The sequence below is a fragment of the Mugil cephalus genome, chromosome 16 (assembly GCF_022458985.1).
Source record: "Mugil cephalus isolate CIBA_MC_2020 chromosome 16, CIBA_Mcephalus_1.1, whole genome shotgun sequence".
Taxonomy (NCBI): domain Eukaryota; kingdom Metazoa; phylum Chordata; class Actinopteri; order Mugiliformes; family Mugilidae; genus Mugil; species Mugil cephalus.
This window is the reverse complement of record NC_061785.1, coordinates 928,533-941,841: the sequence shown is the minus strand read 5'-3', so window position 1 is coordinate 941,841 and position 13,309 is coordinate 928,533. Positions and strand designations below refer to the sequence as shown.

General features: G+C 44.2%; 2 protein-coding genes across 2 annotated transcripts; both read right to left on the bottom strand.

Moving 5' to 3' along the window:
- Positions 1-5,775: 5,775 nt before the first annotated feature.
- LOC125022773 (adhesive plaque matrix protein-like) lies at positions 5,776-7,378 on the bottom strand. The gene is made up of 4 exons (XM_047609703.1): positions 7,298-7,378; positions 7,152-7,210; positions 5,923-6,782; positions 5,776-5,851 (listed from the first exon to the last, which is right to left on the bottom strand). Exons 1-4 carry the CDS (start codon positions 7,318-7,320, stop codon positions 5,840-5,842), a joined length of 954 nt encoding a protein of 317 aa, XP_047465659.1. The 5' UTR covers positions 7,321-7,378; the 3' UTR covers positions 5,776-5,839.
- Positions 7,379-11,490: 4,112 nt separating this feature from the next.
- On the bottom strand, positions 11,491-13,105 carry LOC125022396 (D(5)-like dopamine receptor). The gene has a single exon (XM_047609030.1). It carries the CDS (start codon positions 13,049-13,051, stop codon positions 11,663-11,665), a length of 1,389 nt encoding a protein of 462 aa, XP_047464986.1. The 5' UTR covers positions 13,052-13,105; the 3' UTR covers positions 11,491-11,662.
- Between the last annotated feature and the right edge of the window lie 204 nt (positions 13,106-13,309).

The window sequence follows — 13,309 nt, the reverse complement described above, 5'->3', positions numbered from 1 at the left end:
TACCATCATTTTGCCTCTGTCATTCCTGCAGAGGTGGAATGAAATGCTTTTAACAACAAAATAAAATTCAAATGATTCACACTCGTACCTTCATGTAAATAATTATAAATACAACAATGTGTATGAAAACACTTATGTATATTTAGTTTACACTTAAACAACAGACTCATATAAATAAAAATAAATAAGTATAGACTACATGGTATGAAATGTCAGAGACTCAATAGGTCCCAAAAACATCTCTCCTCCATGTCCAGATTGTCGGTTCAAGACAGTTCAGCTCTTACATAGAGTATCTTTGATTAGACCGTTGTATATGATCACTATGGTTGCCGCTACAGCAGGCACAGACACAGGCAACTACCAGCTCTTTGAGACCCCGGACTTCAGATGGTGTGTTACATCTCTCTTTTGGAGTCCGAACTTGGAGCTCCGTACAACGTAACCTCCGAACTGAGCGCTTCCCAGTTTAAAAACTGGGACATTATGGAACAGGGATTTCAAAAAAATGTACAGTTAATGAAATGAAATTAAACGAAAACCCCAACGTTTATGCTTGTAGATGTTAGATTTCAATGCTTTTCCAACTCCAAAATGTACGTAATGATCGCACCATTCGTTGTAGGCAGGTAAGGCACGGCAAGGCAGCACAAACACCGGGTTATTAATGGATCAGTTGTGCATTGTTACTAACCCAGGATTACATGGAAAATTGAACACCTTGCTTTCCCAACTAAGCAAGGATCTGCTCCAGCCTTCCCCCTTCTTCAATTGGTGAAATGTGTATTGTTGATCAGATTGGTGGGGTCGGGGGGGGGGGGGGGGGGGCAATTGGGGTCACATAAATCTGGGGAGGACTTCAACCCCCTCTGCCACAACTGCCGAAAACTGTTGTCTCCACACTGGTCTGACATCAAACAGTTCCGAACAGGGAGACACAATTGAATAGAAGACAGGAGCAACACTACGACAAGCTCCACCGAGGATGCCATCAACCTGAGTTGAACCCAGGCCAGTTCGCGTGGGTCACCACAGAGAACTCTTATGGAACAGTTGTGCAGCAGACAGCAGCCCAAGGCCATACCTTGTCGAAACAGATGAGGGACTGTTCAGAAGAATTCGTTCTTATCTGAGAGCTACCCAACAGCCGTCACCTGCTGAAGTGACTCCCACCCATGGGACTGTTTCTCACTGTGCTGACAATAATGAAGATACACACACCATTCAGACACCTGAAGGTCAGGCAGACTCCCACGTCCGCCCATGAGAATGGACAATTAAAGACATTGGACTTTATTGGGCTAAAAAGCTATTCTAAAGAGAGAATTGTGCGTGGTGAAAAGAGAAAAAAAGAATACTTGATGTGATTCTGAGTTTATTAGAACCGAAGAAAGCCACACATTGTTATTGTTTCATTTTTATTTTTTTGTGGTACAGGAAGATTTATTTAGATATTCAGTAATAAGGAAAACAAAGCTGCGTTGTTAATCAATAGAAGAGAATGTGTTTGTTCTTACTAAAAGGGGGGAGATGTTGTGTAAGGGGTTAACAGATGTGTAATCCAGCAACCAATGAGTGTTTGTTGTTGAATGGTTGAGAACCTAGAGGTTACCACAGAAACAAGCAATGTTCACGCTAACCTCGCTCCCTGCCTCGTTATTACAATAATAACATGACAGACCCCGTCCTCTGGAGGATCTCTGCGAGGTGAGCCACAGCCGGCAGGAAGGGAGGAGTCCCAACACTGTTGTAATATAGAAAACTTCAACTATGAACCTTAAGAAGTGAAAGGCACTGCAAGAATGATCCACGGACTTATGTTACATCTACTAAAAGAAAATAAAAAGCATAAAGTGGTGAGAGAAATCATAAATCTGATATAAACAAATAACAAAACGACATCCAATACAGACCCACAGGAAATACAAAGGCAAGCAGTGCAAAAAACACACACAATGACACTATACACAATCTCTAATTTGCTCCTAGTGTAAAGTGTGAGGTTCTCTGACCTTCAGAGATGCTCACGGTCTCCGTTGTTCCCTCTAGACCGCTGTTGCTCTGCCAGGTGACTCTGGATAAATCCTTCCTCCAGTTCAGTGCCATGAAGATGAAGCTCAGACCAGACCACCACTCCGACACTGGCCGGCTGAACATCAGCGGCTACACTCTGGCTGACTACATCATCTACAGAAGAGAGCAGGTCAGACTCTCCTGGTATGCTCCTGACTTCTTCCCATGGCAAAATGCTACTGTTATTATTCTTTATGGTTCATCTTTCTGAACCAATCAGAGCTCTGGACTCTGTGAGTTGTATTTGAGTAAATGCTGCATGATGCAATATGTCATTTTCTTCTGGTTTCATTGATAAAAGTCATTATAGAGGGTATACACTGATGTTACTGCCACGTGAGGCCACGCCTCCTGAGTGGTAAAAACATGGTGAAATGTGTTATTAAATACAGAGATGCATTTGGAAAAGTGGATTAGCCTCAGTGTCAGTTAGTTTCAGTTCATTTCATTATGATAAATGTAGCTAAATAAAAGATGCTAAAGCTAATAGCTTTACTGAGAAGTAACGTTAACCATAGCGGTTAAAGGACGAGGAGGGGCAACCACAAACTTATCTGACAACCCTCCAGAACGGAACTTAAGAAGTAACTTAGGTTTGACTTCATCAAAAAATACAGCATAAATTAATATTACCTGACACTAAATGAACCACAACACCGGGATTCTGTGAGTTGTTTCTTCTAATGCAGCGATCCATTTACTTCTCTGTCCTTTGGCAGAAATCTGTAAAATTATAAAATATATCTCTGACTACTTTTCAAATCTGTTGGTTCAGTGAATCCCAGCTCTTCATGTTTTTTTAAATTAATTTTATAGTTTAGAAAGTCTATGATTCAAGCTAACACTGCTAATCTTCATGATCAACTGTCACTTCTTGCCACTCATTGGCTTTAACCACGGAGACCTCAGCTTCCTGTGACATCACGCTCACACACCTGCATATGATTCAACCAGCACATTTTTATAAAACATCTTGTTAGTTAACTGTGTGCCAACTTTGATTCCTCAAGAACAAAACTGCTTAGACAGATTCTGACTTTTGATAGAAACTTCAGTCTCGTCTTTCAGAAGAAACCAAGACCATGAATGAGCTTTAACATGTTCATCAACAGCATTCAGTTACTTTGACTGAATAGAATTTTATTTTGTTTTTTTGTTTTTTTTATATGTTTGACTTTTTCCTTTCATCTAAACACAAAACATTTAATTCCAGAAAGACAATCCCAGTAAAACTATTTTAAACTCGTTTCATTTCTTAATACTAAGTCGTTAAAGTAATGAATGGAATCACCTCTGAGGTATTAATTCGTTTTCTGGCTTCTCTTATTGATATATATCGACCAAACCCCAGAAGATTTCCTCCAAAGAATATTCATACTGAGTTCAGATAAGAGGGAGTATGGTTTTCTTTGGTTTTGAAGTTTACGCCTCTGAAATCACATTTGAAAAAAGGGTTTTGGGGTCGGGTCTAAACACTGTCTGGTCAGATCTGATGATTGTGTTTGAGTTTAAAAGCAGCACTCAGAGAAGCTCTCAGGTCCAGAGCCGGGATGGAACCACGGCTCCAGAGGTTGTGGCATAAAAACATAGCTTCTGTTTTCTGAAGAGCATGAAACAGCGGCATGACAGAGAGTCATTGTGCAAGTGAAGAGAGCAGCTTGTGCTCAGACAATTGGACATGTAATGTCTTCTGCAGAAACTAATAGCTGTCCAGAAGTGGCTCTTCACCGTCCGACATAAATAGACGTCCACTCAAGCAATCAGCGGTGCTGCGAGTGTGAAATGACATGCGGAGATAGGCTGTAAAGCTGAGAGCTGGAGAGCTGCTGGACTGAAACGATGATGATGGAGAGCTGTGGGCTTTAGCAGAGCACAAATAATGTCACATTTTCTCTCGTTTTCCTGTGAGTGTGAAACTCCGACAGTGATTCTGCAGGAAGGTTAATTGATTTTGTTACAGATCAATCCAACAAAACCTGATGAGTGGGACGCACTGAGGGTGTTTCTAGCATCAAAACACCGGGAGGCTGACTGGGTTCAGAGCAACACTACTTAGCTTAGCTCAGACTGGAGATAAAAGTAGGCTCTGGTTTGTTGCCTCTTGCTGGGAAACATCACCAAAGAACATCTGAACCATTTTTGTTGTTGAGACATTTCATTCTTAGACTGATAATGTTTTTATTTTACCTTTCATTAGACTTTGAGTCTAACCACATGATTCAAATATGCACCACATACTGATATAATCAGAGCCCTGTGGTTTGGTATCTTAATGGTTCTTTCCATCTAATCATGTAATGGTGGTTCTACAGATAACAGTGAGACAATGACGTACTCTTTAAGACCTTTATAGCAATATGTAGCATTGATATGTAGCATGTAGTCTTGGTGACTGTTAGCCTAGCATTGATATGCAGCATGGTGACTTTTGGCTTAGCATTGATATGTAGCATGTAGCCTTGGTGACCGTTAGCTTGTGTGTATGTTGCATCTGGTAGTGAACCAGTAGTATTTTGGAGCCAGATTCACTTTCCATGGACTTGGGTCCTCATGATAGGTTGAATTCTGGTCCTAAATGTCATATGATTCAACAACGCTCAAATAGGCGGGTTATTAGCCGAGCTGAGGCTAAAGAGAGCTAGCTACCTGTCTGTCAACAAAGCCACACCCCCTTAATTCCGCAGAAGTAGAAACATTCATCATGAACAGAGGAATTAGCCTTAGTATCAGGATGGAAACATGGAGGTCCATGACTCACTGGTGGAGCATCTAGTGGAACCAATGAAGACATGAAAGTGTTTAAACCAGCACAAAAACAAAAATGAGCAAATACAGATCATATTGAGCAACAGAAATAAAAACATTCAGACATGGTCAACATAAAAGCTGGCATAGAATGTATTTATTTCTCATTCAGTGAAACAAGAGCTGATGCATCTTAGTACAAATCAAAAGATTCATTCCCATAGTTTTTCCCTCTGGGCTCTGGCAGCAGGAAGCTCAGTCTGACATCTGATTGGCTCATGCCGGCCTGTCACTCAGGACGACAGCATCTCAGATTGTTTGAACGCATGTCATCTTCAGTCAGCGTCACTCTGTAAACAGCTGAGTACAGAACCTGACAATGTCCTCATATCCTGCTTCATCCATCAAGGATTCAACTTTTGATGCTTTCAGAGGTTAATGTGGACTCTGAACTCATGTAGGATAAGGTTTCTTCACAACAGCCGAGTGAAAGTAGTTTCACATTTTTAGAGTTATGTGGACTAGGTCTCAGAATCAGTTTGGCAACATCAGATCGACAAATATTTAAGTCAGTGTAAAGATAAGTTCAGCCAAAATACAACAGTGAGTCACACATTTTCCTCATGACATACTATGGGTCCAAACTAAACCATGTCAGCAATACCTGAAGGCAGCTGTTTGGGTCCAAGATATTAGCCAGTTAGGTTGCAGGCTAGCCTCAGTTCTTAGCTATTGGACATCAGTCTTCAAATCTGTGCCTCCCTTACCAGTTGACCTTTTAAAAAAAATGGTTCCACACACCAGGTTTTGGATACATTTCTAACTAGCCCACAGCTGTCATCTTTCAACCTTTGAAAACCTAAAGAGAAATTCCCTTCTGAAATGTTTAGAACTGCATCACCTTCAATCTGCTTTAGTCAAGCTTGACCCATGTGGCAAGAATTCTCAAATACACAGTTTTATTTTCAAGTTTTATTTTCCATTCAAAACTTTGAATCAGTTCCATGGGGTTGAAGTTCAATCACCAGGTTGCCTGCAACCGAGAGTGACAGCATCAGTGACCAGAAACACATTAGATAACCGAGCTCTAGTTACCATTCAGACCTTGTTTGATCCTTTTGGTGCCCCTGAGGTCTTGCTCGGTGCACTGACAAGGACGGGAACGTTGAAAGGGTCCTGGGTGTATTTCGAGTGGGAATGAACTTCTTTTGCCCTCACGTATCCATTCCTGGTCTGGATGATGTAGGAAGATGGCAGAGGATAAGTCATGGGAGCCTGGGTTTCGAGGACGCTGAAGTCGGGGAAGGAAGACGACGGTTTCCAGTTGGTCAGGAAGGCCAAGTCAGGCTGCTCAAACCAGGTGATAGCTGGAGCCCCAGGAGTGTAGTAGGCCTCAGTGTTAGCAGGGTAATATGAAACAGGAGGGGAAACCTGAGGCTTATAGACAGGGGTGGCTGGGTAGGCAGGTTTAGGAGGGGAAACCTGAGGCTTATAGACAGGGGTGGCTGGGTAGGCAGGCTTAGGCGGGGAAACCTGAGGCACATAGACAGGGGTGGCTGGGTAGGCTGGCTTAGGAGGGGAATACTGAGGCTCATAGACGGGGGTGGCTGGGTAGGCTGGTTTAGGAGGGGAATACTGAGGCTCATAGACGGGGGTGGCTGGGTAGCTAGGTTTAGGAGGGGAATACTGAGGCTCATAGACCGGGCCAGAAGCTGCTACAGCCGAGCCCACGTTCACCCTGGTGTCAGGAATTCTGTACCAGGAACCATAGGCAGGCTCTGCAGCAGGGTTTGGGGACTGGATGCCGAGACTGCGTGACACAATCGGCTTGACCTCAGAAGTGGGTGAAGGACCAGCACCTTGAATCCCGGGAGGAGACTGATCCTGAGGGTCATCTTGCTCCAGAGAGTTGGATCCAGAAGGTTCACCAACTGGGTTGTTCAACACGTAGGGATATGTGTAGTCTGGGAGAGACAAAAACTGTAGCAGCTACTCAATGCAGAATTATAAAACCCTTCAGGCCCACAATGGGGAAACTGCATGAAGGGCCAGAGAAGAGTAAACCATATAAAAGATCATATGTACAAAATGTATTGATGGCACAGAACTATAGATGCCAGTAGTGAAGGTTCAAGGTGCAATGGTATTGTACATATTACAAATGTTCATTGTGGCTAAACAGTAGGAAGGGATGAAAGCTTAACAAAGATGTTTGATAGGTTTAAGGTTTAGTGGTTCTCAGTCATCCAGGACTTGAAGGCGAGCCCAGCCATTATATTTTATTCAACATGTGAATCTAGAAAGACTAAACTCTAAAGCTTTTGTGAACGTACCAGATTTCAAGAGAGGAACACAAACGCCAAAGCTGAACAGCAGGCAAACCCAAGAAACCCTGAAAGAAACAATTTAACAACTCTTCAAGTTCAGTTTCTTCAGCTGGATGATCTCAAACAGCAACAAGAGAGGAAAACAAACTAACCTTAAAGAGAGTTGATACATCATGGTTGGTTGGCACAACAGTTCAGCCACAGCAGAAGAAAATCCAGTTGCAGACTGAAGAGTGACGCTAACTCTGCTCTTAAATAGGAGCTCTGCTCTAATCAAACTCACCTGGAGACTCATCAGCAGCCAATCAGAGCTGCACTCTGATTGGCTGCTGTGTTTGGATGGACATGAGGCGTTGTTAGCACAGGTGAGGTTCATGAGGTGTTTGATTAAAGTAAGTCAAAGTAAAGACACAAGAGCCAGGTTTTAATCCAAATATGAATATCTGAACTAAATGTTTTATGTAACTTAATAATGAAACAGTCTCTGAGTGAACAGTAAATATTTCTTTTAATAAAAGGCACAACAGAAGATGAAAATGTCTTTAGACACAATGAAATATAAATGTTTAAGGAGACACTTGCTGCATTTCTATTTAGCCAATAAATGAGCAAAACCTAAATATCTCACTAAAAACTTGTATTGGAAACACCTACGTATGTAAAAACCTCTCAAACATCTAAAGCTAGAACATCTCTACTCTCATGAGGAGGTTTTTCATACACATCCATATAAAAGTTTATCTCAAAAGTTCAATGAAACACTTCTCATTTCCCTGGAGATGATGCAGGAGGTCATGTAACCGGTTCATCTGAATCCATCTTCCTCAAAGTGACGAGAATTCAAGAGAATTATAGGACATGACCAGAGGAGACTTTACCAGAGTTACAGCACCTTTCAATGGAAACACGTACAAAGAGCAACTGGAATAGAAATTTCAGAAATATTTCTTTTATAAGTGAAAGACTGGAATGGAAACACACCTAGTGAAGCAGATGGAATTCTGCAGGACATGCTCCACCAGGATTAAAACACTTTGATTCAGCAGTTTCCACAGAGAGCGCGGACTGACCTCCAGCCTTTAGTGGACCTGAACTGACCTGAACTTTCTACAAATAAAAGTCCTGCATTGTGTCTGAAGTCAGAAATAAATTCATTTGAATAATTCTGAAATCTGCTTTGCGAGGATAAACACTCTCCATCTTCCTGCCGGAGCTGAAGTGACTTCAGAGAGAGATTTAAAAAGAGACTGCAGCACAATCCCGGCCTTCTTCTCCCCGGAGATGAAAGTGGACATCGTTTCAGGATCCGCTCTTAAGGCCGAGTGTGTTTGTTGTCGCCGTCTGACCTTTGACCTTTGACCTCCGGCTGCTGCCACGTTCCCCTGAGTGGAACAAAACAAACAAAAAAAACAGACTTCAAACGTTGAGAGGCGGCAGGACGCCATGTAGATTTGTGTGTGATGATGTTCTGTGTGGTAGGAATCAAACGAGACTCCAGGCTGAATAAACAGAATAAAAACCAGCTTATGTTTCCACGTCTGCAGAGGAGGAAACTGGTTTTATTAAATCTTAAAAAACACAAACAAGAATTTGTTTCCTTTCAGGGTCTGAGAGGAAGATACAGAACATCCTGTCAAAGACTGTCTGCAAGAAAACCTTAAACCAAGCCGGCATGGTTTGAAACAAACACGTAAACCAACAACTTCAGTCCTAGTCTGTGACCTTCCTCCTCCTCCTTCTCCTCCTCCTCCTCCTCCTCTGTGTGACTGTCTGGAAGCTGAATATTAATCACCTCTGACCTCTCCATCTGGATGCAGTCAAAGTGATGGAGTTCCACCTGTTCACCTCCACCGGGGACGTTTAATAAATACAAAAGCTTAAATCAGACATGACTCTGGCTCATCTGATGAGAATCTCTTTTAGTTTTAGGCACAAATGCTGCAAAACTTTTTTTCCCATCAAATTCATGTGATCTTCATGTCATCTCAAGTGTTTTGAGTCTACAGCCATCTTTGTTGTGTACGGTTACCGTGGTTACGGCTGTTTCCATTTCCAGTCCTCATCAGGACTTTAGATCATTCAGAGGCTGATTGGACTAAAAACCTCTTGACTTGTCTCAGGTTCACATTTTTTTTTATAGCTTCCAATCTTTCTGATACCAAAGCCCCCTCTGTCCCAGTGTATGGTTACCACGGTTACGGGGGTTATTATAATCTGAAAAGACTGGGCGTCACTCTGCTCTGCAGCAATGCAACACATGGACCCTGCATTAGCATTAGCTTTAGCAACTATCTGTTTCCTGTCTCTTGACATGTGGAACATGAACAGAGCGATAAATTAAATTTTCATCCACACCAGCTGATCATGCTTCATTAGCCCAGCTTCTTAGAAATGCTGCTGGTTCGTCTCAGCTGTTCTGTAGCTGTGTCTGATTCTGGTTGTAGTTTGACGACAGATCCAGCGAATGGACTTTGGACCAGGAGCTGCAGGGGGAGATTCCACCGATTCAGCTCTGAAACAAGGAAAAAATAAAGCAATGTGTTCATAGTTTTAAAATATACAGCATGTCATTAGCCTAACAGCATAATTACCTAAGTCATATTTAAATTCTTTTTGAAAACAACAAAAAACACAATTTTTAGCAGCAGGTAAAACTATCCCACTATTTCACATAAAACTTAATAAATAGGATAATATATAGACAATGGAGCCCTGTGATAGGATGGCAACCTGTCCAGGATGGACCCCGCCTCTCGCCTGATAACAGCTGGGATAGACTCCAGCAACCCCCGCGACCCTAGTCAGGATTAAGCGGTACGGAAGATGAGTTGAGATGAGATAGACAATGGATTAGCATACATGCTAACAGCTCAATAGGAGAGTTATGTCACTCCAACATGGCCGCCTCTGTAGGTGGACCAGACCTGAGAGAGGAACCTCCACAGTAGCGTTGTAATGCGTTCAGGTTAATGTTTGATCTGGACTCAAACGAGCTGCAATTAAGCTGGAGAGGGAACTAATGATGTAATTGTTATTAATTACCCTCCATCTCTCGTCTGGTTTTAACATATCAAAGGCAGGTTCACATCAAACGGCTTCAAAATGTCACCGCATCCATTACTCAAACAGACCAATTATCTTAGGCCACAGGGTCACGGTCTGAGTTCAGGATCTGTTCCCTTCCCGTGCAACTGTTCCCTACTCAAATAGCCTTCTCCTCCTCTTCCAGCTGTTCCCTCAGACTTCAACTATTCCTTGTCCACCCTCATAAAATCATAAAACTTTTCCTCAAACTACAACTGTTCCACCCTCAAAAAACTGTTCACTCTATCTCCATCTGTTCCTTCTTTTTACAAATGTTACTTTCTCATACAAAAATTACCTTCTCATAAAACTCTTTTCTCTTTTCATCTTCCCTACTCATAAAGCTGTTCCCTTATCATCCAGCTGTTCCCTCAACCTACAACCATTCCCTCCTTGTATAACTGTTTCCTTGTCATACAATTTTTCCATCCTCATGAAACTGTTCCCTCAATGAACCGCTATGGCACTCTCATTAAAATGTTCTCGTAAAACTGTTCCCTTCCATCTTCATAGGGCAGTTCCCTCATCATCCAGCTGTTCCCTCGGCCTACAACTGCCCCTTTTGATACAACCGTTCCTTCTTCATAAAGTTGTTTCTTCCTTTTACAACTGTTTCAGTTCCACGATCCGTCACCCCTGAATGTTTCAGGGAGACTTTCACCATTGTACCTCATTATCTCATTAGTTAGCATCAAGAAGCTGCTGTGTAACTTCAGGAGTGTCTGAGATGTACTGACCGTGCTTTTCATGTCGAGGGAACGAGTCAGGAACTGATGTCACTGAGAGAGGAACTGATCATTTTACTGAAAGAGATACGAGCAAACAAACAGTTGTTGAATGTGACGATGTCAACAACTCACCTTAGCAACAACGTCCCTCTCTGAGAGATCTAACACAAGACTGTTCATTGTCACACAGTAGAGTTGGTGAGCTTTTATAAAAGTCGGACAATAAATTTCTCTGTCAGATCAGTCCCATTTGTTTAACGGTTGGTAAATATTTAGAAAAGACTTCATCTGCTTTTATATCAGACGTTAAGAAGGAAGTCTTTATTCAAAGCAGGAGGAGACCAAAGAGACGGAAACCGCTGCATGGATCTGACAGTTTAGTTTTCAGAGGGTAAAACAGATCCACATGTTCTTCTGAGGAAATAACTGATCACAGCTCAGAACTGATCCTGGTTATCTGGCTCCAGTCAGGAGGTCTGGAAGAAAAGAGGCCTCTGCATCAACAGGGAGAGGATGAAAGAGAATATTCTGTCACCATGAGGAGATTTCTTCTTCTGAAGATGGATAGAGACCCTTCATCCAAGAAAGTTCACAAAACAAACACTTTAACTTTGTAAAGTGGAGAAGAGCTGACATTTAGCCACATTCCTGCTCTGTGATGTTTCATAGGAGTCATAGGTGAACAGTTTCAGAGCTACAGGGGTCTCACAGGTCCTGGATCTGACCTGGGATGACATAACAGTCGGTGGGTCCTGGGGAGTTGAAGGGCATCATGTGTAAGGAGATCTCTGCCTCACACTCGTACTGCAAGATGGCGGGAAGTAGCAGGTTCCTTTGGTTCCTGGAATCACCAGAAAGGACAGAAACCTTGTCAAAGTTCTGCTCTAGGTCTCCTCCGGTGTGCGGGGCCACGAGTCTCTGTGGCCCAGAGCCTGGCATGGCGCACGCCTCCTTCTGCATGGTGGTGTCGTGGTGGTAGGACACCAGCTCGTTGCTGAAGTCCACCGTCTCCACCGTGGACGTGGAGCAGTACTTGTTGCAGCCCAGGATGGTGGAGAAGGCCTTCCTGAAGTCGGCATTGAACGCATAGATGACCGGGTTCAGGGACGAGTTGGCCCAACCGAACCACACGAAGATGCTGAAGGTGGTGTCGCTGACGCACGGCGGTTCTCCGAGTTTGTCTACGTCACAGAACGGCACCACGCAGTTCAGTACGAAAAACGGCAGCCAACAAAATACGAAGACCCCCATGATGATGGACAGAGTCTTCAGAACTTTGGTCTCGCGTTTAAAGGATGTTTTCAGGGAGCTCTCGTCGTGCGTAGAGCTGCGGTGGCGGTGGTTTTGCGCGCGGGGCCCCGCGGCCCTCTCCAAAGACGAGATCCGTCTGATCTGGGTTTGCGCAATACGAAAGATCCGCGTGTACGTCCCCACCATGATCACCACGGGGATGTAGAAGCTGATGAGGGACGAGGAGATGGCGTAGGTCCGGTTCAGGCTGGCGTTGCAGTCCTCCGGGTTGTCGGCCGTTGAGTTGTCCGGCTCCGCGCGGTGCCAGTTGAGTTGCACCGGGATGAAGGAGATCAGGATGGACAACGTCCACGCCACACCGATCATCAGGAAGGCGAACCTGCGCGTCATTTTGCGCTCGTACTTGAAGGGGCTGGAGATGGCCCAGTAGCGGTCCATGCTGATGATGCACAGGTTGAGGATGGACGCCGTGGAGCACATGATGTCAAAGGCCACCCAGGTGTCACAGAAGCGGCCGAAGAGCCAGAAGCCGGCCACCTCGGACACCGCCCTCCACGGCATCACCAGCACGGCCACGAACAGGTCGGACACCGCCAGAGAGATGACGAACGAGTTGGTGACTTTGGAGCGCAGGTGGCGGAATTTGATGACTGCGGCGCAAACCAGCGTGTTCCCCAGCAGGGTGGACACGATCAGGACGCACAGGACGCAGCCGGTCAGGGCGCGGAGGCTGAGACCCCCTCCCTGTCCAGCGCCGCTGTCCGCTCCAGCCGTGACCACCCGGTGCTGCTCCCGGTTCGAGTCCCGGTCCGGGTCGTGGCTCTGATTGTAGAAGCTCTCCATGGATCCCCAGAGTCACTCCTTCGGTGCCACATTCGTCTCATGACTCGGTCGCTGCCATCCTGTCTCCAGCTGTCCACCTTTAACTCTGATGTTTCCTCCACGAAGATAAAAAAAAAAAAAGAGACAAATCCTCCTAAAACCTCCAGCAGCGCTGAGAGGATCCTCCTGGAGACGCGCTCAGAGACAATGAGGCTGGAGCTCTGCGCTCTGCGCTTAAATCCAGACTAAAGTATATTTAGCCTCTCCAGCCTTTAACAT

Excerpts from the sequence above, each read along its gene's own strand:
- LOC125022773 (XM_047609703.1), bottom strand. The coding sequence starts at position 7,320 with ATGATGTATCAACTCTCTTTAAG. Across the intron at positions 7,211-7,297 it reads ATGTATCAACTCTCTTTAAG|GGTTTCTTGGGTTTGCCTGC; the intron begins GTTAGTTTGTTT and ends TGTTTCTTTCAG. Across the intron at positions 6,783-7,151 it reads TGTTCCTCTCTTGAAATCTG|ACTACACATATCCCTACGTG; the intron begins GTACGTTCACAA and ends TGTCTCTCCCAG.
- LOC125022396 (XM_047609030.1), bottom strand. The coding sequence starts at position 13,051 with ATGGAGAGCTTCTACAATCAGAGCCACGACCCGGACCGGGACTCGAAC.